This window comes from Hylaeus anthracinus, unplaced genomic scaffold (assembly GCF_026225885.1).
Source record: "Hylaeus anthracinus isolate JK02 unplaced genomic scaffold, UHH_iyHylAnth1.0_haploid 12001, whole genome shotgun sequence".
In the NCBI taxonomy this organism is placed as follows: Eukaryota; Metazoa; Arthropoda; class Insecta; order Hymenoptera; family Colletidae; genus Hylaeus; species Hylaeus anthracinus.
Window position 1 is genome coordinate 1,910,203 of NW_026534348.1, and position 17,367 is coordinate 1,927,569.

Here is a 17,367-nt window from a genome sequence, read left to right on the forward strand (position 1 = left end):
TTTGTGGAGAATGCAATAAAAGTGGACCACAGTGTTTCTATAAATGTCTTCACGTAAAAAATATATTCTTCAATGATGATTCGCGATACAAACGACTAACCTTATCTATGTAGACTTACGAATGTACATACATGCATACAGAATGTAACTGCAATAGATAACTAAATGTTAGGAAAGTATTTCGCTCATTCTAAATATAGGAAAAAGATCATATAAAATGAATTAAAAAATTCTTCCTTTACAAGATATATATTTTGTTAAATCGTTAAAAAAATAGTAAAAAATGAGATTCCTTCGATGCAAAACCGGCATTTTTCATAATTTCTTTGCGTTTTTTGTTTTTTTACAGCTTGGATTTTTAATTGAAAAATTTGAAAAAATTCTGGAACATGTAACTTGCTAACTGAAATGTCTCTGACTTTTTTCAAAATTTATCATGCAACAGAACGAGAGAAATTGGTTAAAAACGTGATTTTTGTTTGTCTTGTTTACTCCCAACCACCAGTCGAGATAGGGATTTCAAATTGGCACAGATTAATCTTTATTGATAACCTATCGAATATATTATTGCAAATCGAAATCGGTCTAAGGATACTGTTGATCCCTAAAACCGGCTATACCCTTTGAAGTGTTTATACATCTGAAAAGAAGACTTTTGGAACTCATGCTTATACAATATTTGCTCATCCTCAAAATGAATAAAATGCACTCCTAAAAATTTGGTCACAAATTTCAGTTATACTCTGTATTTATATACATATAATATATGTATCTTTATGCAATTAAACTGATGTATGTTTTTAGGTTTTTTTCTCAGTTTTGTACTTTCATAAGTTTCCTGCTAAAACAGTCTTAAGAATATTATATAAACACTATATTCATCGCGCTTCTATAAATGTATACTGCAGAGAAACTGGAAAGTACACTATGCACAATTACATAGGTAGTGCGTTGATGTATAGGACTTCGATCAGTCATTTACAATGAAGGTCTGCTACTCAATGAAGCACCATCCGTGTGCAAGAGACTTTTCACGTTCTAACTTCACGTTACTTCCACACGCTGGATTGCATATTAAAGAACAAAAGCAGTCTTCAATTTTATTCCAATAATAAACGTTACATGAAGAAATACTGCCTGTAAAAACAATACACACTAAGTTTTCACACAAATAAAACCACTGTATAGAAATTTATTTGCAATCTTTAAATTAATAAATTCATTTTTCAATTCAGATTGTAAAGAGTTTTCCAAATATGACTTTATTATTTTGTTTTTTAATAATAAAATACACCTGTCATGGTGGACACTTGAACAAAATCATCTCTTACATTTAATTGTAATCATGTATATATGTATGTATATTTTCAAAATAAAAGGACTGGATACATTCTGTACCATTTGTGTTTGATTACAAAGTAAAATTCTAAGGCCCCTTTTGCAAAACTCTTACTTCTACTTTTTATTGAAAAGTAATGCATTGAAAGTTAATTATCTTTTATTTATTATTCAAAGTCGTTCTTTAGATTTAAACTGAAACAAATAAACTTACATGTTATCGGTAGTACGTACAACTGCTTCCAATGGATCTCTTTCTTGACTCGTATCTGATGTAGTTGTCACAGTGTATTCTAAAGTTTGTCCTCCCGCGTGTGGTAAAATACATTCAGGATTGTCATCTGGTGGAACAGTTTCCATGACTCCTGTTCCTTCCACTTCTAACTTTAGATCCCTAACAAGATCATGAATTGTTTTGGCTTGCGCTCCTTTATCATTCTCATCCTCTATAGTTTTCCCTGATATAACTCTGTTTAAAGGTCTATCTGCCCTTGTTCTAGAGTGTGTATGCATATGCCTTTTCAAGTCACTTCCCACTCTAAATAGTTTTCCACATACTGTGCATGCATGTGGTTTCTCACCAGTGTGAATACGACGATGAATTTGTAGGTAACTGCTTGCTCTAAATGTTTTGTTACAGTATTCACATCGATAGTTTCTCTCGCCAGTATGGATTCTTCTATGAACAATTAAGGAGTATTTCCGTGCAAAATCTTTGCCACAATATTCACATTGATATTGTTTTTGTTCTGAATGAATGCTCGTCGAATGGTATTTCAAGTCTCCCCATTGACGAAACTGTCGTCCACAATCTTTACACTTGTATGGCTTATCACCACTATGAAGGCGTTTGTGAACCTACATTTTGAATAATTTGGTTAACGGAGGCAAATCATATTTGAGTTAATTACAGTGATTCACAGTCAAAATACAGATTCTATAATTACAGTATACAAGGTGAAATACTTAAATAACTCATACTGTTGGAAATGGACAAAATTGCTAAAAAAAAAGCAGCAAAAAAGTTTTGTTTAGTTTTAAGAGGGACATAATCCGATGTCAGTAGTTTCTTTGTAATTGAAGTTCATTTAGTCCCAGGTGGGTTCCATTTTTTAAAATACAAACTTCCACATGATTTTGTTTGCGAGTCACTGTATATAATGTCAATATCCATATCACCTTTAATGGACTAGCTGTAAAGAAACTTTTTCCACAAACTTCACACTGATGCGGTCGTTCTCCATTGTGACATCGCATGTGATACACTAAACTATTTTTATGATGGAATAACCGATCACATTGAGGACATGACCATTCTTCGTCTATGAAAATAAACGACTCTATTAAAGAAATTAAATCAAAGAAGAGACTTTTGTATTGTGAGTCGCTGTTTTACACGAATTTGTGCCTCTACGTTATGTTCTTGTTCGAGTTTTCTATATGAGAATGTAAATTCTTAAAAATTTTAATATGTTAAGTATCTTGTTTGCTTTTAGCAACAGAGAAAAGTGTTAAGAGAGAAATAAATTTTTTTCAAGACCGTATTGTTTGAGATTTCAAGGTCACAGAAATTTTCTTCATAATACATTCTCTACAAATTCTTCCAAAATATTAAAAAACTGTATTGAAGTTAATATACATTACTTTTTAAACCCTTGTTAAATTAAATTTTTTTTCATTAACATTTCTATCATAACTGTTTTTCTATTTGGATCAACTGCCCAACTTGTATGAATTTCTTCCAATCAAAGTCACATGAAAATCTTTGTATTCTAGGTTGTTGCATGGAAGACGCGGGAAGCCTTTGATAAATTAATAGCGTAAGTCGAGGTCTTATTATTCAAAAATGTACACACTTGTTTTTCGCGCTTTCAGTATTTTCTTTTTTTTCGTTGTCTGTGGAATATCAGTCTTTTCTTTTTCATGTAATCCTTGTTCACTAACAGTTGGTGGCTTTACATGGTCCCTATGTACATGTTCCGTAATCCCGGTAATAGTCCATATTTGTGATTCATTGTTTACGGTAGATAGCTGAGATTCTGTATCATCGTCTATGTGAGCCCCAGTTTCCTCTACTGTAAATATTTCAAGTGTGTAAGTTAAAATATAGCTTACCAAGAAACAATATTTTCATTTTTATTTGCGTACGCTTACCGACGCCTCTAATGCCTTCCATGAGATCTTCAGGTTCGCTAAACTCTTCGATTACAGTGTTTTCGGGACGCTGAACAGATTCTGGTACAGATATTGTAATATTAGTATTTGTTGCTTGTGCTATTCTTGTTTCCTGCTTTACAGGCTCATAGTGCACCTAGAAATAAAACTATTGTAAGCATTGATTACATTACTATAATCTATAATTAAGACTACAATGTAATCATAAAAATATAACTGCAAACTTGTCTTCCATTTTGAATATAAAAAGTCGAATTACCTTAAGATGCTCAAAAAAGTTTAATTGACTACTAAATTTAGAATTACACAATTCACATTTGAATACGTGAGCTTGCATGTCCCCAGACGATTGTACATTTATGGCATCCGAATTCAGTCTACTGCTATCTTTCCGTGAAGAGGTTCTTTTAGTTTGCTGTTTAAGTTTACGAGGAATTCTCTTTTTATGAGGTAATGATCTCTTTGGTCCAGAACTTGGCGCTGCATCCTCACTACTTTCTGCCGATACATCGATATCGTACTCGGTTTTAACGATAAATTCTTGTTTTATATTATGCGTGATCCTTTTAAAAGGTTGCAAAGTTGGATAGACTGGCGGAGCATTTGGTTCTGGCACCGTTTGAATAGAATATGTATTAACAGGCGTTAATGTTCCTAAATGAGAAACATCTGGTAGAGTTGGATCTTCGTGTTGGGATTGACTATGAAGCTGCTGCTGTTTCTGTTGTTGCTGTAATTGAACGGCAACTAAAGCTGCTGCTAGCCTACGATCTTCCTATATAAAAAATTGTAATTCAGTTTTCAATATGCTAATATAAAAAAACAAAACATTACCTCTGTTAATTCATGTTGTAATAAATCGTCAGCTTCATAATATTGCGTTGCAGTACCATAGTCTGTACCAACACCAGCATTGATCATATCGACAACCATTCTTTCAGAAATTAACTCTCCATTTAATGTTAACAGGGGAACGCTTTTGCTTAGTGGCTCTCCATCTGCTCTTTGAATAGTAATGTACTGTGCACCTTCCATTCCTTCTAACAGTACTGCTTGAGCTTCTTCTGTTGTAACTTCCATAGTTATTTATTTCAGCTGCCAATGGGAAAAAATTTGATCCACTATAATTCCCTTTCCATTTGTACGAGCTATTTGTTTGTGCCTGTAAATGTAAAAAATTTGTTAAAATAATAATTTATTTACATGAAATTATGGAAACTCATTTAAGTCTTAAGAACAGCTGTGTATACTTTCATATATAATGTTAATAATATTACATCTTCGCTATCATAAATAGTCCTTGTCCCTTTATATTCAGTTTTTGTTTTCTCATTGCTGACTAATGAAAATAATTTCCACCTTTACAATGTGTATTATACACATGCCTAACTTTTAAATTCCATTTCATAATTTTATTATTTCTGTAGAAATTTTGCTACAGAAATAAACGGAAATTACAATTGAAAACTTTATATATAAAAATACATGAAATTCGTCCCAAATGTTAAAATAAGTTTTAATAAATATTTGATAAAACTTATATAAAGGATTTTTACTTTCATAAGGTAATTGTAAAAATGTTAGGTTTGAATAAAAACGATAGCATTATTTTTGAAAAGACTTAAACCCAGGCGATCAGTAAATCCCACGTATGGACCGATTGTCCGAATGTGAAATCGTGATTTATATTTCGCGCGCTTGTATACTTTAGAGATGACAGCGGTATCAAGGTCACTGCACCCGGAGCTCTAAAAAAATTTCATTCACAACTTGATTTGCATTCTAGCATAAGAAACGGCCTCCTCTAGTCTTCTTATACCGACCTTCGCAAGTCCGAATGGATTTCTAATCTCCTTTTCGTGGAACTTGAACGACATAAACAAAGCAAAATATTGAAACACTGTAAGACAAAATGTGACAACAGTGCTTGTGTCCTGACGCCATTAGAACGCAGGGCCCCGGCGGGCAGGGGGCAAAGCTCCTGTATTAAAAGTTGGTACAAAGTTTGTAGCGCCGCCTGGATTTGCTTCACCAACTAAAATGTGGACCGCATGCATATATATACGGTAGCGGGTTTTTTAAATTGCTTTAAATTATTTGAAAGAAAGTAAACTAGAGAAAGTGCAGAATTATATTTTTTGAAACGACGAAAATCACTTGCGCCGCGAGTAATAGAAATATTCATAATTTCAAGCTCGGGATTTTGATAACACTTCTACACTACACAGTTAGGACTCCTTATACAGGGTGTTCCAAAAATGTTGTAACACCTTGAAAGAGGTGGTTCGGGAGGTGATTTGAAACAACTTTTTCCTTAGCGAAAATGTTAAAAGCTTCGTTGGGGAGATATTAACGGAAAACCCCGACCAATCAGAGCGTGAGTATGCCGGTGGAGCGTAGGCTACTCGCTGGCCGGCTTCGCTCATACGCTACCGTGGCCGCTTCACCAGTATACTCGCGTTCTGATTAGTCAGTGTTTTCCGTTAGTATCTTCTCAACGAAGCCTCGGACAACATTTTTGCTAAGGAAAAAGTTGCTTCAAATCACCTCCCGAACCACCCTTTTCAAGATGTACAACATTTTTGGGACACCCTGTACAGTCTTCATGTGTAATGCATTTTAACTTAAAAAAAAAAAAAGATTTATTGCGAAACGCAACAACTGGGTGCTTTCCAATTGCAATATCCCTAGACCACGGACATACAAATTCCAATGTCCGTGGTTGAAAACAGAGATGGGCAAAACCCTAGGCTTCGAATAAATCTGAAGTTTGCCGATGTGTTTGTCTCGCTTCCTTCTTTGGAAAATGTTCAAAATTTTCAACCTGAAAATCATACAGTAACTGCAGTTAGTAAATACTATATCTACCAATATTATAAGCATCGGTTATGTTTTGGCGGTAATGTGAACAGTAATGTGAATTGATGTGAATAACGGTGTGGTAGTGAAGTTCATCTGAGCTTAGATTCGCTGATACTTTGTTGTTTATTATTTCAATTAAATCTAACATGGGGATCACCGGTTTACTTCCCTTCTTAGAAAAATCATCCAAAAGAACAAATATTAATCAATTTTCTGGTGGCACTGTTGCTATTGATTCTTATTGTTGGTTACACAAAGGTGTATTTTCTTGTGCTGATAAACTGCAAATGGGACAACAAACTGATGCGTAAGAAAATTATAATCGTTGTCATTATATTATTTACCAAATTTATCGTATAATTATTTATCTTGTTCAGATACGTTCATTATTGTATGAAGTTCGTACATATGTTGCTTGCTTGCAAAATTAAACCGATTCTTGTATTTGATGGACGAGATTTGCCTGCTAAAGCACAAACCGAAGTTAAACGACGGGAGTATGTATAATTATATTTTATTTTTAATTATTTTATTGCATGTCCTAGTCAATATTTAATAGATTTATTTGATTTTAATTATCCAAATTCAAGCAAACGAATTTGAAAATATAATTGGTTGTAATTGGTAATCGATTTATTATTATTTTTTTTATTGTTTGAACTAAATTTGTGTATTTAGGGCTAGACAAACAAACCGTCGCAAAGGTATTGAGTTAATGAAAATGGGTCAGCATGCAGAAGGAAGAAATTTATTACGAAGATCTATAAATATAACACATGAAATGGCTTTAGAATTAATTAAACATTGCCAGAAAATGAATGTAGATTGTATTGTAGCACCATATGAGGCAGATGCACAATTGGCATATCTTAATATTAGTGGAATTGCTGATGTCGTTATTACAGAAGATAGTGATTTAACATTATTTGGTTGTAAAAAGGTTGGTTTCCTTTTATATGCAATTTAAATATAAAAATAATTATGTAAAATTATATTTAATTTGGTATAAATTCGTAATTTTTGAAACAGATTTATTTGTCTTTTTTTTATGTATTCTAGGTATTTTTTAAAATGGATGTAAATGGTAATGGTATTTTAGTTGAACAAGACAGATTACATCTTGCAATGGATATTCGTGCTGAACATTTTAGTATGGATAATTTTCGTTACATGTGTATTTTGTCAGGCTGTGATTACTTACCATCTCTCCCTGGTATTGGGTTGAATAAAGCAAAAAAGTTCATCATGATAAATACGGACTGTGATATACATAGGGTAAATAAATATTCATCAATGTATACTTATAAAATTTCTAAATACCTAAGGATTTTCTATACATAAATTAATTTGATGTATATTCATAGGCTTTAACACGTTTAGGGTCTTATTTAAAAATGAAATCATTAGTTGTAACTCAAGAATATAGAGATGCATTTATATTAGCAGTTATCACTTTTAAACACCAGTTAGTATTTTGTCCTTTATTAAGAAAACAAGTTCGTTTAAATTCACCTGGATCTGATGTGACAGAGGAACAGTTATATTATGCTGGTGAAGAGACAAATCCAGATATTGCATTACAACTTGCTCTTGGAAATTGTGATCCACTTTCTTTAAGACAACTTCATGACTTTGATCCTGATAAAATGGAGGTAAATACTTACAATAAATTCATTTTTAAAAAACTATTTCATTACCATTTTTCTATTTACAATCTGAATATAGAAAGTTATTTAAATTCACATTTCCTAGAGTCAGCGTAATAGTTATACTTCATGGGGGCAAAATACAAATCACCCTGAACATATTAGCATTTGGTCAAGAAGATACAAATTAAAAGAAAATCAACCACAAGTATTTAAAACCAAGAATCTCATGACATGGCCAAATCCAACTGGTAAGGAGATGATGCTCCAAACAAGTCGTATAAATAAAGCTATTTTGGTGAAGCAAGATAATTTCGGTATGAAATTAATGTTTTATATAAATGTTAATAAATGACAGTCAACGAAATGTTCTTAGACATATTTAAACGACTAACTTGGTAACTATTATTACAGAGTGTAAAGAATTGAACCAAAAAGAAATTTTAAACACATATGAAGCTAAAGATTCAGTAGATGTAGATGACAATTCAAAAATAGATGTATATAGTTCAAGCGAAGGAAAAAAAGCATCTCCTGTTTTAGTTAGAAGAACAAATCCATTTTCAAAAGAGTTACTTAATAATATGACTTCTCCAAGCCTTTTGTCTAAGAGAAGCAATCGAATCAAGGAGAGGAATTTAACGCGTATTAGACGTACGATTATAAATGAAGAAATTATTACAGAAAGTAAATTTTTTTCAAAATCAACTAATAATGCAGAAAATAGTAATATTGTTGCAAATGACGATATACTGTGTTCATCTAATAATACCAATGAAGTGTCACGAGAAAAAGAAACCAATAATTTCCATGAAATGGAAACAGAATCATATCCTATGGATATAGATGAAGATCCTAATGAATTACTTGAATCAAATCGGCGCAGTAACGCAGAATTGTCAAATAATTACAATAATGATATAGGATCGTATTTAAATGTAGAAATAAGTGAGCCAAACTCAAATGTCAAGAGTCAAGAAGCATACAATTTAAATAATTCGTTGACCTTATCACACCATAATATAAATTCTGATTTCTTAATTCAACAAGAGGATATTAATAATTTAAGTGACAGATTATTTAAATGGTCTGATACAGAATCAACTGTACAAGTGAATAACACAACTAAACATCGTAAAAGCACAACAAATTCTGGAAAAGTAAATATTACAACATTATTGAAAAATTTGTATAGTTTTAACAAATTAATTATTATTTTTAGGTTACAAATAGTAACATAAATATGACAAACCATACACGTCGAAGTCAACGATTATGTCCCGTACGACAACAAAGTTTATTGAGTATGTATGGATTTGAAAAAAAAAAAAAAGTAAGTATGCTATATTAAAATTTAGACCATGTATTCATATATCACATATTTGGAATCAAATACAACAATTTGTAATTCCTACAAAATTGATTTAAAATTGTATAAATATGTTGTTTATGTACAGATGTAATTAAAAAATACTCCATGGACAATGATTATCTCACATAGAATGCGAGTGTGATGCTGCTACTACTACTATGTGAACAGATAATTGTATAAAACAAGAATATAATTTATTTACAAAAGTTTAATGTGTACAAATACAAATCAAGATAATTTTTGATTATTTTGACTAAAATACTCCGAAATGTTTCTCTAAGTATTGTTATTGATTAGTATAATTTTTTGTACATAATATATACATACAAACATTCAAATGTAATAAACATTACTTATTTTTGCTATAAATTAGAAATTATTTTCAAAAAAATCTCAATTTCTCGAACCTTCTATTTCATCCCATGGCTTTGGTATTTGAACGTTCTCCCAGTTATCAATATCGATTTTCTACAAAATATGAACATACATAGTAGTAAATTATTATTTACCAATTCTACTATACAACATAGTAATTTTATTTTAAGAATAGTAGGCCATCTTTATTCATAGTGGAGTAGCTTGTCACAAAACGATAATGTCCAAACTATCATTTATACAAAAACATTTGTGCAAGAGAAGTCAAAATTTTCCTTACATTTTTAAGGTTTTCGTATTCTTCTTCTAGAGTAAGAGATGACTTGACTTTTATACCCTCCTTTTCAACCTCTTTCTTCATATCGTATGATATAACTTTTTTATATTTATACCTATAGAAATGAAAGATTATCGTAAATAATACATAAAAGTCACAAATGTATCGTAAAAATACACAGATATACCTTATCTGTGCAAATTCACGCAATAGATACGATCCTCCAATGACAAGAATCATAAACGGCAAGAACTGTTGAAATCCTCTGCTTTTAAAAAATGCTGACATTATATTAAGGTTATGTTATGAATCAGATGGTGTCGGGTAGGGGTTCCAAGTAGGAGCAAGTAGGAGTAGAGATGCCAAAGGATGCTAGATTCGAACTCTGGCGCTGACCGTTCCAGTATAAGTAGGCAAATACGAACAAACGAGCACATGGAGCACGGCGTGTATGTGACATGAGCACACCCAACCAATGATAGGCAAAACCCTAGGCTTCGAATAAATCTGCAAACTTCAGATTTATTTGAAGTCTAGGGTTTTGCCCATCTCTGCTAGGAATCCTATAATATCATCCCTGGGTTGAAGTTCTTCACATTACATAACCACAGGCAAGAGCGCGTTAGCGGCTTTCATAGGGAACTGCCTTGACATTCTTGGAGCCAAATGGAACAAAAACTCACAGAGCTTCAATCAGATACGAATGAATGAGAATGGTATTGTCATGTAATTTGCCCTGTACATACGTAACCCAATTGTTTAAATTATTTTATAAAAGATGTTTTGTATGCACGATTATATGAATGTGGCGGTTACAGCGAAAAAGAGTTCGATCAGATAAAAGGATAGTAACCGTCGTTAACGAAACTGTAACGAGTGTGTGTGCAAGATTCAAAGATGTCAGAACGTGTTTAAATTGTCGTTATCGTGGTATTAACAATGGAAGATTTTAACGATAATGTGGATGGTAAATTGGCTTTTAGAATGAGAAAAGTCAATCCGGAACAGTTCCACACCCTCGTCAAAATGCATTTGTCTTTCGAATTGGATCTCAATACCGAAGAGTAAGTTGATTATTGTTGCTAAAAATTTTATTTGTAACATTATTTTGTAATTTGATAAAATTTTTATGAAACTAAGCTTTTAAATCATAAAATCGTTTGGTAAATTGTATAGCAACGACTGTTTCAATGAAAAAGCAAAATTGAAGAAATGGGGTCTCTTGAGCTTTACAAAGAAACCTAAATCAACAATTAATTTACAAAAAGGTATAGAAGGTGCTAGTTTGACAGAGGATGGAATTAATCAAGTGAAACAATTGATAGAATATTTGTCCAAGGAACAAAGTAAGTATAGAAATAAATAGTTCATTGGAACTTATGACATTATTAAATATATAGTACTTTTAAATAATTTCTTCTTATCTTTATTCTTTGTTTTTAATCATTTTAAAGACATTGTTCAAGAAGGTATATTTAGACGTACTGGTAAATTGACAAGACAACAAGATTTGAAAATTACAATGTACCAAGGCATTCCCTTAGACCTTCATGATGGACGATATAGTGTTCATGACTGTGCATCAGTATTAAAGGGATTTTTGGCAGAACTGCCAGAACCATTATTGTCAGATTTGCATTATCCTGCACATTGCCAAATTGCTGGTAAAATATTCACAAAATTGTGCAATTATACATCTCTCCATACTTGAGTTTCAATTATGTTTTTCTATGCACCTTTCATTAAACCTTTTGTAATTTTAGAATTGTGCAGTACTGATGTAAATGGCAACGATGCAAAATTATTAAGAGCTCTGCAATTGCTTTTATTACTTTTACCATCTATGAACAGAATTTTACTTAAATATGTGCTAACACTTCTTAACAAAACAGCTAGTTTTGAATATAAAAATAAAATGAATTGTGATACACTTGCTACGCTTTTCACTCCACATTTGATGTGTCCAAGAAAATTGTCACCAGAAGCTTTACATATCAATTCTCAAAATTTATCATGTTTAGTTGCTTTTATGATTAGAAAAGGGATTGAATTATTTGAAATTCCACCAAAATTAGCTACAGACATCAGAGCATATTGGGTAGAACAGGAAAGAAAATTGCTGAGTCCTAAGAATATTGATGTAAGTCATTTTGTTTCATAAATTAAATTTATTTAAGTTAAGTACAACTAGTATTCTAAGTAATTGCTATAATTAATTGAATTATCTACTATTTCAGTTAAATGAATCTATACCGGATGCAACAGGTACAGCACATACTGTATTTAGTTTCGTTGACCATAAATTAACAGCAAAAGCAAATTCTACTCAAGATACTCAAGCAGCTTTAGCTCAACTTTATGCTCACATACAAGCTATGCCAGAATCAGCTAAAAAGCGCAGGCTTGTAAAACAATTTAACAAAGAAAATGGTCAAGGCACACCAAGACAAGTTAAAAATTGTCGAACTAAAAGTCTTGGAGATTCAATAAAGAAGCATATATTTCAAAAGAAGATCTTGGGGCATAAGAAATTTCTTGATCTTAATATAGGTTGCAATATCACTAGATCAAGTAGCGAAGAAAATATATTATCATCGGTAAGGTGTATACAGAATATTTACTGGATTAAATATAAATTAAGTATTTAACTGCATGATTATTTCAAAATTAACGTATTTTGTTTGCATGTATTATCATACAGAATCTTGAACAATCATTACTTCAAACAAAAGTACTGTTCAGTAAATCAGATGATGAACTTAGTATAGAAAATTGCGATACAAATAATGACAGTTTCCTTCATACTAAACATATTAGTAATAGTACTGGTAGCCTTAATACTCCTATACTGAGGAATTACAAAGACAAGAGAAAGGCTATGTTCATGAGATTTGTAAATATAAAAGAGGAAGAAATGAACGAAAAATATAATGAATGGAGTGTAAACAACTCTATCAAAAGATTTGAAAATGCTTCATATACAAATGATTCTACGTGTTCAAAGACAGGTGAAGGAAGCATATCCTTGCAAGAAGAACATTTTAATATTGACGACTTAAGACGTGACAATGATACTGCAGCTAATATTATCAGACTATCTAGACAGCTTAGCGAACCACCTGATATGTATTCTTCTCAAAGTACTTTAAATGAAACTAGAGAAAATGAATTAGTCAGACAAAATTCAGAACCTACATTATCAATGTCGAAAGTAACTAATGTAGACATGGCTTCCTCTTCTAAGTGTTTTGAAAGCAACAAGAAGTTATTGGAACATTCAAAAATGGATCTACACACTGATAGCGCATGTGTTCACTTATCTCCTATTGTGAAGAATAGACTTTGGAATGTATATGTCGCCCATACGTCAACGCCATCAAATTTATTGCGCAAAAGCTTAGTTACTAACGATTATATGTTAACTCCTATTACTAACAATGATAAGAGCATGAGTCCAATTACCCAAAGTGCAACTAAGATGACAAAAGCAATGCAGGTATGTATTTACTACTGTTTTTAATATTACTTTTTTTTGTACATAATTAAAAAGCAATTATTTATTTTTGTTATATCGCAAATGGTATATTATTTAATCTATCCAAAACATAATGATAACCAAAATAAATATACATTTTATCCAAGTGGACTTTTCAACTGTTAATTAAAGATTAACTTTACATTTATAGTAAATAATATTTGACAAAGTAGAATCATTTTTCACATTAATTGCAGGAAACAATGATGACACCACGATCTAGAAAACCAGTAATGATGGTTTCGGGTTCAAACCTTTGTAATCTTGCTAGTGTTAATAATAGCTGGAGTCAACATAATGTATCTAACAATATACGTACTTCAAATCTAGATATAATTGGACCCATTAACTATGCTTCAATTCTAGAAGAATCCCAAAGACCTAACAGTACAAACAGCGAAATCATTTATGGGGAGAGTATTGATTTAGAAGAGAAAGAAAACTTAGTCAGTGATGTAGGAGAAAAACGGAAGTTTCTCACATCCGTTGCAGATGACTGTTGTGCAGTTACTCAACAAAGTACTATGTCCATAACGAGCACATTTAGAGAATATTTGTTATCTAGAAGTGTTTTAACTGCTAGTCCTGTTGACCTCAGTTTTTCATCACGAACAGGAGATTTTGAACAATCAGAGTCTGACTTAAACATCTTAAACGAAGATCGCCTTTCTGATAGTTTATTATGCTGTTTAAATGGTAATAATCCAGAATCTGATACTTCTGGTATTGTTTCTGGTAGCACTAATAGCGCAAACAATTCCTTAGAAAAAAAGGATGAAACTGTAAGTTCACCAAGAAAACGAGCAACTAGTTTACAGCGTAATGATTCCAAAAGATCAGTAAAGGAAAGCAGGACATTAAAAAGTATACGAGGACAAGGCTTTAAGCATAAACAATTGAGCGAATCAACGTTAAATTCAGTGAAAGTAAAAGATACATTTCAAGAGACATCATTTTGAGATTTAAAGTGATATACTTAAAATATAAATCAATATCAACGTATTTCAACACTATAGTGTTCATGATACGTTAACGTTTCTTTAATTATGCAATTATATCTTTCTTTTATTTTAAGGATGTTATTTTAGAAAAACAAAATTGACAAGAATTAACAATATCATAAAAACCTACAAAGTCGATAGGTTTGTTCATCAATGTTAGTAGAAAGTGAAAAGTGTAGGATATAATTCTATTGTGTACATTTGTGTGTTTCTTCGAATTCTGTTTAATTTTTATACGTTCATAATAAAAAGTAGTGTATCATTATGTGATATATACGAATTTGTAATATTTACATTGTGAACAGTTTTGTACTAAAGTTTAAAGTATAACACATTTATTTTATATACTGCCAAAAAGTTTACGAGGCATGTTTTTTGTTAAATTAGCAATCTATAAATAAATTTTTTTGCACAACAATATGTACAGATTGTCTATACATTAATTTTATTTTACTTGTTACTTATTAATAACTACTATACTTATTTATATTTTTGAAGAGTATGTCATACACATAAATAAAATTTAGTTATCCAATTTTGAATTAACATTGAGAAAAATCAAACTAAATCCAAAATTTGTTATGAATAATGAATAGGAAAACATAATTATTCTACAAATGTATTTTATTAATATAATAAAGTAACATATCTCGAAGATAGTGATGTACGAAATTCAGAAAGAAATTTCATATGTATACTTTTACAACATAATTTACTAACTGCACCCCCCGATTTCACCCGTGTGGAATATTATTTTATTTTATTTTATGTCGTTTGCATTCAACTGACTGCGACAGAAAAGACAGGTATGTAAAACTGATCATAAAAAAATATACAATTGTTAATAATTTGTAAATATAATTAACATGTTTTACTTACAGGTTCAATATGTATGATAAAAAGACTATACATGTATTACAATAAATTTCTATTTAAATATCAATACTTTCATATAGAAGAAAAATTAGATAGTTCCGAAAAATATGATACATTTATAGTGCGAATATTCGCCACACTAGATACAGGATTGATATAATAAGACTAAAAGTGTTGAAATTGTTGTTACTGATGTTACCAATAGTTCATTTTAGTGCTATATGCATTAATTCGAATTGTACTATAACGATTTTGTAAGAAAATTAAACAATATTAGAAATAATTACTATCTTTACAGTAGTACAATATACTTATACTTTACAGGTTGTCATACTACATATCGTCAAAAAGAAACTGGTAGCTTTCAAAATCATGTATGTGAAGATATGGATGATAAAGTGGTAGTAGTTAATGATGTAGATGTAAGTCAAAACACATCATCATTACCCATATCTGGAATGTGCGATAGATGTCGTTCCTTTAAAGCTTTATTTACCAATCGCCTCCGATCCTGTTTTAATTCTTGTTCACGTCTTTGAGCATCTAAAATATCATCTACAGACACTTCAGTTAATGGTAAACCTCTTTCTTTTTCTCTGTCCTATAATAAAATTTAATTCATCCAATATAAATGTAATATAATCTCTTCTAAAATATCATGTAATCATATAAATAATGGCATTACTATTTCTCCTAGAAGCACTACATTTTCTCCTCTCACAATAAAAATTCCTCTTGGGATGTCTCCATACTCCTTGCCAACATGAATTCTTTCAATTGTACGATGAAGTACTATATTAGCAAACTGATCAACACTTCTAAGATATCCAATTAATGTTCTACCATCTCTTAGTAAAACCATAAATTTCTCTAAATCAAAATGCCATGTGAAAGATTTATAATAAAGGAAGTAAATGTTATAACAATGCATAAAGTAAATACACTTTATTAAAAGCTAATTTGATTATGAATGCTTAAAAAAATATATAGAAACCTGCATATAAAACTTAAATAGTAAAATATTCGTCTAAAGATAAAAATTGTGTTTTTAATGTCTCATGTTTTTATGCTTAACGCTTCTTATAGATATACAAGTTGATATTACTAATAGACAGATTGAAAAGACAAAACGTACCGGCATAACCTATAAAATGATACAATTCTGATATAAATACGTACTATCAAGTTCTTCAAGAAGAGACGCTGTCCCTGGCAAAATGTTCATTTTGCTATTTCTTTCACTTCTTATCGAAGTAACTTCCAGATTAAAAGAAATAAAAATTGTATACACTAATTTAACCTGTAGTAAAATTTAAAGATAAAATCATCTCACTCATTCCTCAACGATCTCTCAAACTATTTCAATTTAGTATTACCGGCTCAGGTTACAGGTTTGATATATAAAATTAAAGTTGTAAATTTATAAATTTTATCATTTCCACATTTTCTATATACGAAATTCACATGGACCGACAAATTGTTCCTGAAGTTTTTTTGGTTAGGTAAAATCTGGTATTAACTTTAAGAATTGTAAAGTGAATAATGGATGTATTGCAACTTAATTCTATTTTTTGTATCGTTTATTTCTTAACAATATCGCAATATTATTAATCTTTCATGGAAGATAAAATACATACACAAATAAATCAAAAGTAAGTGAATTTCAGAAATACACAAACAATGTATGGATATTGGATAGTAATACTGAACAACACTGGACACATTCTGCACGCCAGCATTGGACTGGAAGTGTTGCATTTCGTGATCTATGCTAGGGATAAATTAATTTCCACAACCACCCCTAGATGGCAGAGCGGAGATTCTTTTGTAGGGGAAAACCATGAAGACTGTATAAGGAGATCCAACTCCCTAAGAAAGTTACTAGAAAACTGTTATCAAAATCATTTCTA

At 31.0% G+C, this 17,367-nt stretch overlaps 5 protein-coding genes across 11 annotated transcripts; 2 read left to right on the top strand and 3 right to left on the bottom strand.

The window, feature by feature from the left end:
- Window positions 1-10: 10 nt before the first annotated feature.
- On the bottom strand, window positions 11-5,495 carry LOC128891444 (zinc finger protein 260-like). Of its 3 annotated transcripts, XM_054150927.1 has the most exons (9): window positions 5,337-5,490; window positions 4,764-5,261; window positions 4,348-4,675; window positions 3,773-4,288; window positions 3,493-3,649; window positions 3,195-3,413; window positions 2,518-2,660; window positions 1,553-2,196; window positions 12-1,137 (listed from the first exon to the last, which is right to left on the bottom strand). In XM_054150927.1, the coding sequence occupies exons 3-9, from the start codon at window positions 4,591-4,593 to the stop codon at window positions 1,119-1,121; spliced, it is 1,944 nt and encodes a 647-aa protein (XP_054006902.1). In that variant the 5' UTR covers window positions 4,594-4,675; window positions 4,764-5,261; window positions 5,337-5,490; the 3' UTR covers window positions 12-1,118. The 3 variants fall into 3 exon arrangements, with proteins under 3 accessions (XP_054006903.1, XP_054006902.1, XP_054006901.1); XM_054150928.1 differs by lacking the exon at window positions 4,764-5,261 and having other exon boundaries at window positions 11-1,137; window positions 3,773-4,243; window positions 5,337-5,495; XM_054150926.1 differs by lacking the exon at window positions 4,764-5,261 and having other exon boundaries at window positions 13-1,137; window positions 5,337-5,495.
- Window positions 5,496-5,808: 313 nt separating this feature from the next.
- On the top strand, window positions 5,809-9,614 carry LOC128891417 (exonuclease 1). Of its 2 annotated transcripts, XM_054150874.1 has the most exons (9): window positions 5,810-6,682; window positions 6,753-6,872; window positions 7,054-7,315; window positions 7,435-7,650; window positions 7,740-8,027; window positions 8,128-8,338; window positions 8,436-9,181; window positions 9,244-9,354; window positions 9,479-9,614. In XM_054150874.1, exons 1-9 carry the CDS (start codon window positions 6,522-6,524, stop codon window positions 9,482-9,484), a joined length of 2,121 nt encoding a protein of 706 aa, XP_054006849.1. In that variant the 5' UTR covers window positions 5,810-6,521; the 3' UTR covers window positions 9,485-9,614. The 2 variants fall into 2 exon arrangements, with proteins under 2 accessions (XP_054006850.1, XP_054006849.1); XM_054150875.1 differs by lacking the exon at window positions 6,753-6,872 and having other exon boundaries at window positions 5,809-6,682; window positions 9,244-9,353; window positions 9,479-9,609.
- On the bottom strand, window positions 9,565-10,488 carry LOC128891419 (cytochrome c oxidase assembly protein COX16 homolog, mitochondrial). Its single transcript, XM_054150880.1, has 3 exons — window positions 10,233-10,488; window positions 10,049-10,160; window positions 9,565-9,861 (listed from the first exon to the last, which is right to left on the bottom strand). Exons 1-3 carry the CDS (start codon window positions 10,331-10,333, stop codon window positions 9,787-9,789), a joined length of 288 nt encoding a protein of 95 aa, XP_054006855.1. The 5' UTR covers window positions 10,334-10,488; the 3' UTR covers window positions 9,565-9,786.
- A 117-nt stretch (window positions 10,489-10,605) lies between these two features.
- Window positions 10,606-15,001, top strand: LOC128891416 (uncharacterized). Of its 2 annotated transcripts, XM_054150872.1 has the most exons (8): window positions 10,628-10,761; window positions 10,864-11,109; window positions 11,222-11,391; window positions 11,500-11,709; window positions 11,809-12,185; window positions 12,283-12,642; window positions 12,747-13,541; window positions 13,778-15,001. In XM_054150872.1, exons 2-8 carry the CDS (start codon window positions 10,985-10,987, stop codon window positions 14,537-14,539), a joined length of 2,799 nt encoding a protein of 932 aa, XP_054006847.1. In that variant the 5' UTR covers window positions 10,628-10,761; window positions 10,864-10,984; the 3' UTR covers window positions 14,540-15,001. The 2 variants fall into 2 exon arrangements, with proteins under 2 accessions (XP_054006848.1, XP_054006847.1); XM_054150873.1 differs by having other exon boundaries at window positions 10,606-11,109.
- Window positions 15,002-15,872: 871 nt separating this feature from the next.
- On the bottom strand, window positions 15,873-17,191 carry LOC128891418 (U6 snRNA-associated Sm-like protein LSm1). 3 transcript variants are annotated; one of them, XM_054150878.1, is made up of 5 exons: window positions 17,095-17,113; window positions 16,834-16,940; window positions 16,637-16,757; window positions 16,143-16,327; window positions 15,873-16,058 (listed from the first exon to the last, which is right to left on the bottom strand). In XM_054150878.1, the coding sequence occupies exons 3-5, from the start codon at window positions 16,680-16,682 to the stop codon at window positions 15,885-15,887; spliced, it is 405 nt and encodes a 134-aa protein (XP_054006853.1). In that variant the 5' UTR covers window positions 16,683-16,757; window positions 16,834-16,940; window positions 17,095-17,113; the 3' UTR covers window positions 15,873-15,884. The 3 variants fall into 3 exon arrangements, with proteins under 3 accessions (XP_054006853.1, XP_054006852.1, XP_054006854.1); XM_054150877.1 differs by having other exon boundaries at window positions 16,834-17,191; XM_054150879.1 differs by lacking the exon at window positions 16,834-16,940 and having other exon boundaries at window positions 17,095-17,176.
- Between the last annotated feature and the right edge of the window lie 176 nt (window positions 17,192-17,367).

Bases quoted from the DNA above. Each gene is read 5' to 3' on its own strand.
- LOC128891444 (XM_054150927.1), bottom strand. From the start codon at position 4,593: ATGGAAGTTACAACAGAAGAAGCTCAAGCAGTACTGTTAGAAGGAATG. The intron at 2,661-3,194 runs GTGTGTACATTT...TTATTTTCATAG, and splicing joins ACTGAAAGCGCGAAAAACAA to ACGAAGAATGGTCATGTCCT. The intron at 2,197-2,517 runs GTGATATGGATA...TTCAAAATGTAG, and splicing joins TTACAGCTAGTCCATTAAAG to GTTCACAAACGCCTTCATAG.
- LOC128891417 (XM_054150874.1), top strand. From the start codon at position 6,522: ATGGGGATCACCGGTTTACTTCCCTTCTTAGAAAAATCATCCAAAAGA. The intron at 6,873-7,053 runs GTATGTATAATT...TTGTGTATTTAG, and splicing joins ACCGAAGTTAAACGACGGGA to GGCTAGACAAACAAACCGTC. The intron at 7,651-7,739 runs GTAAATAAATAT...GTATATTCATAG, and splicing joins CGGACTGTGATATACATAGG to GCTTTAACACGTTTAGGGTC.
- LOC128891419 (XM_054150880.1), bottom strand. From the start codon at position 10,333: ATGTCAGCATTTTTTAAAAGCAGAGGATTTCAACAGTTCTTGCCGTTT. The intron at 10,161-10,232 runs GTATATCTGTGT...TCATTTCTATAG, and splicing joins CGTGAATTTGCACAGATAAG to GTATAAATATAAAAAAGTTA. The intron at 9,862-10,048 runs GTAAGGAAAATT...CATATTTTGTAG, and splicing joins AATACGAAAACCTTAAAAAT to AAAATCGATATTGATAACTG.
- LOC128891416 (XM_054150873.1), top strand. From the start codon at position 10,985: ATGGAAGATTTTAACGATAATGTGGATGGTAAATTGGCTTTTAGAATG. The intron at 12,186-12,282 runs GTAAGTCATTTT...CTACTATTTCAG, and splicing joins TGAGTCCTAAGAATATTGAT to TTAAATGAATCTATACCGGA. The intron at 13,542-13,777 runs GTATGTATTTAC...CATTAATTGCAG, and splicing joins AGATGACAAAAGCAATGCAG to GAAACAATGATGACACCACG.
- LOC128891418 (XM_054150877.1), bottom strand. From the start codon at position 16,682: ATGAACATTTTGCCAGGGACAGCGTCTCTTCTTGAAGAACTTGATA. The intron at 16,328-16,636 runs GTACGTATTTAT...ATTTTGATTTAG, and splicing joins TCTTCTTGAAGAACTTGATA to AGAAATTTATGGTTTTACTA. The intron at 16,059-16,142 runs GTAATGCCATTA...ATTTTATTATAG, and splicing joins TAGTGCTTCTAGGAGAAATA to GACAGAGAAAAAGAAAGAGG.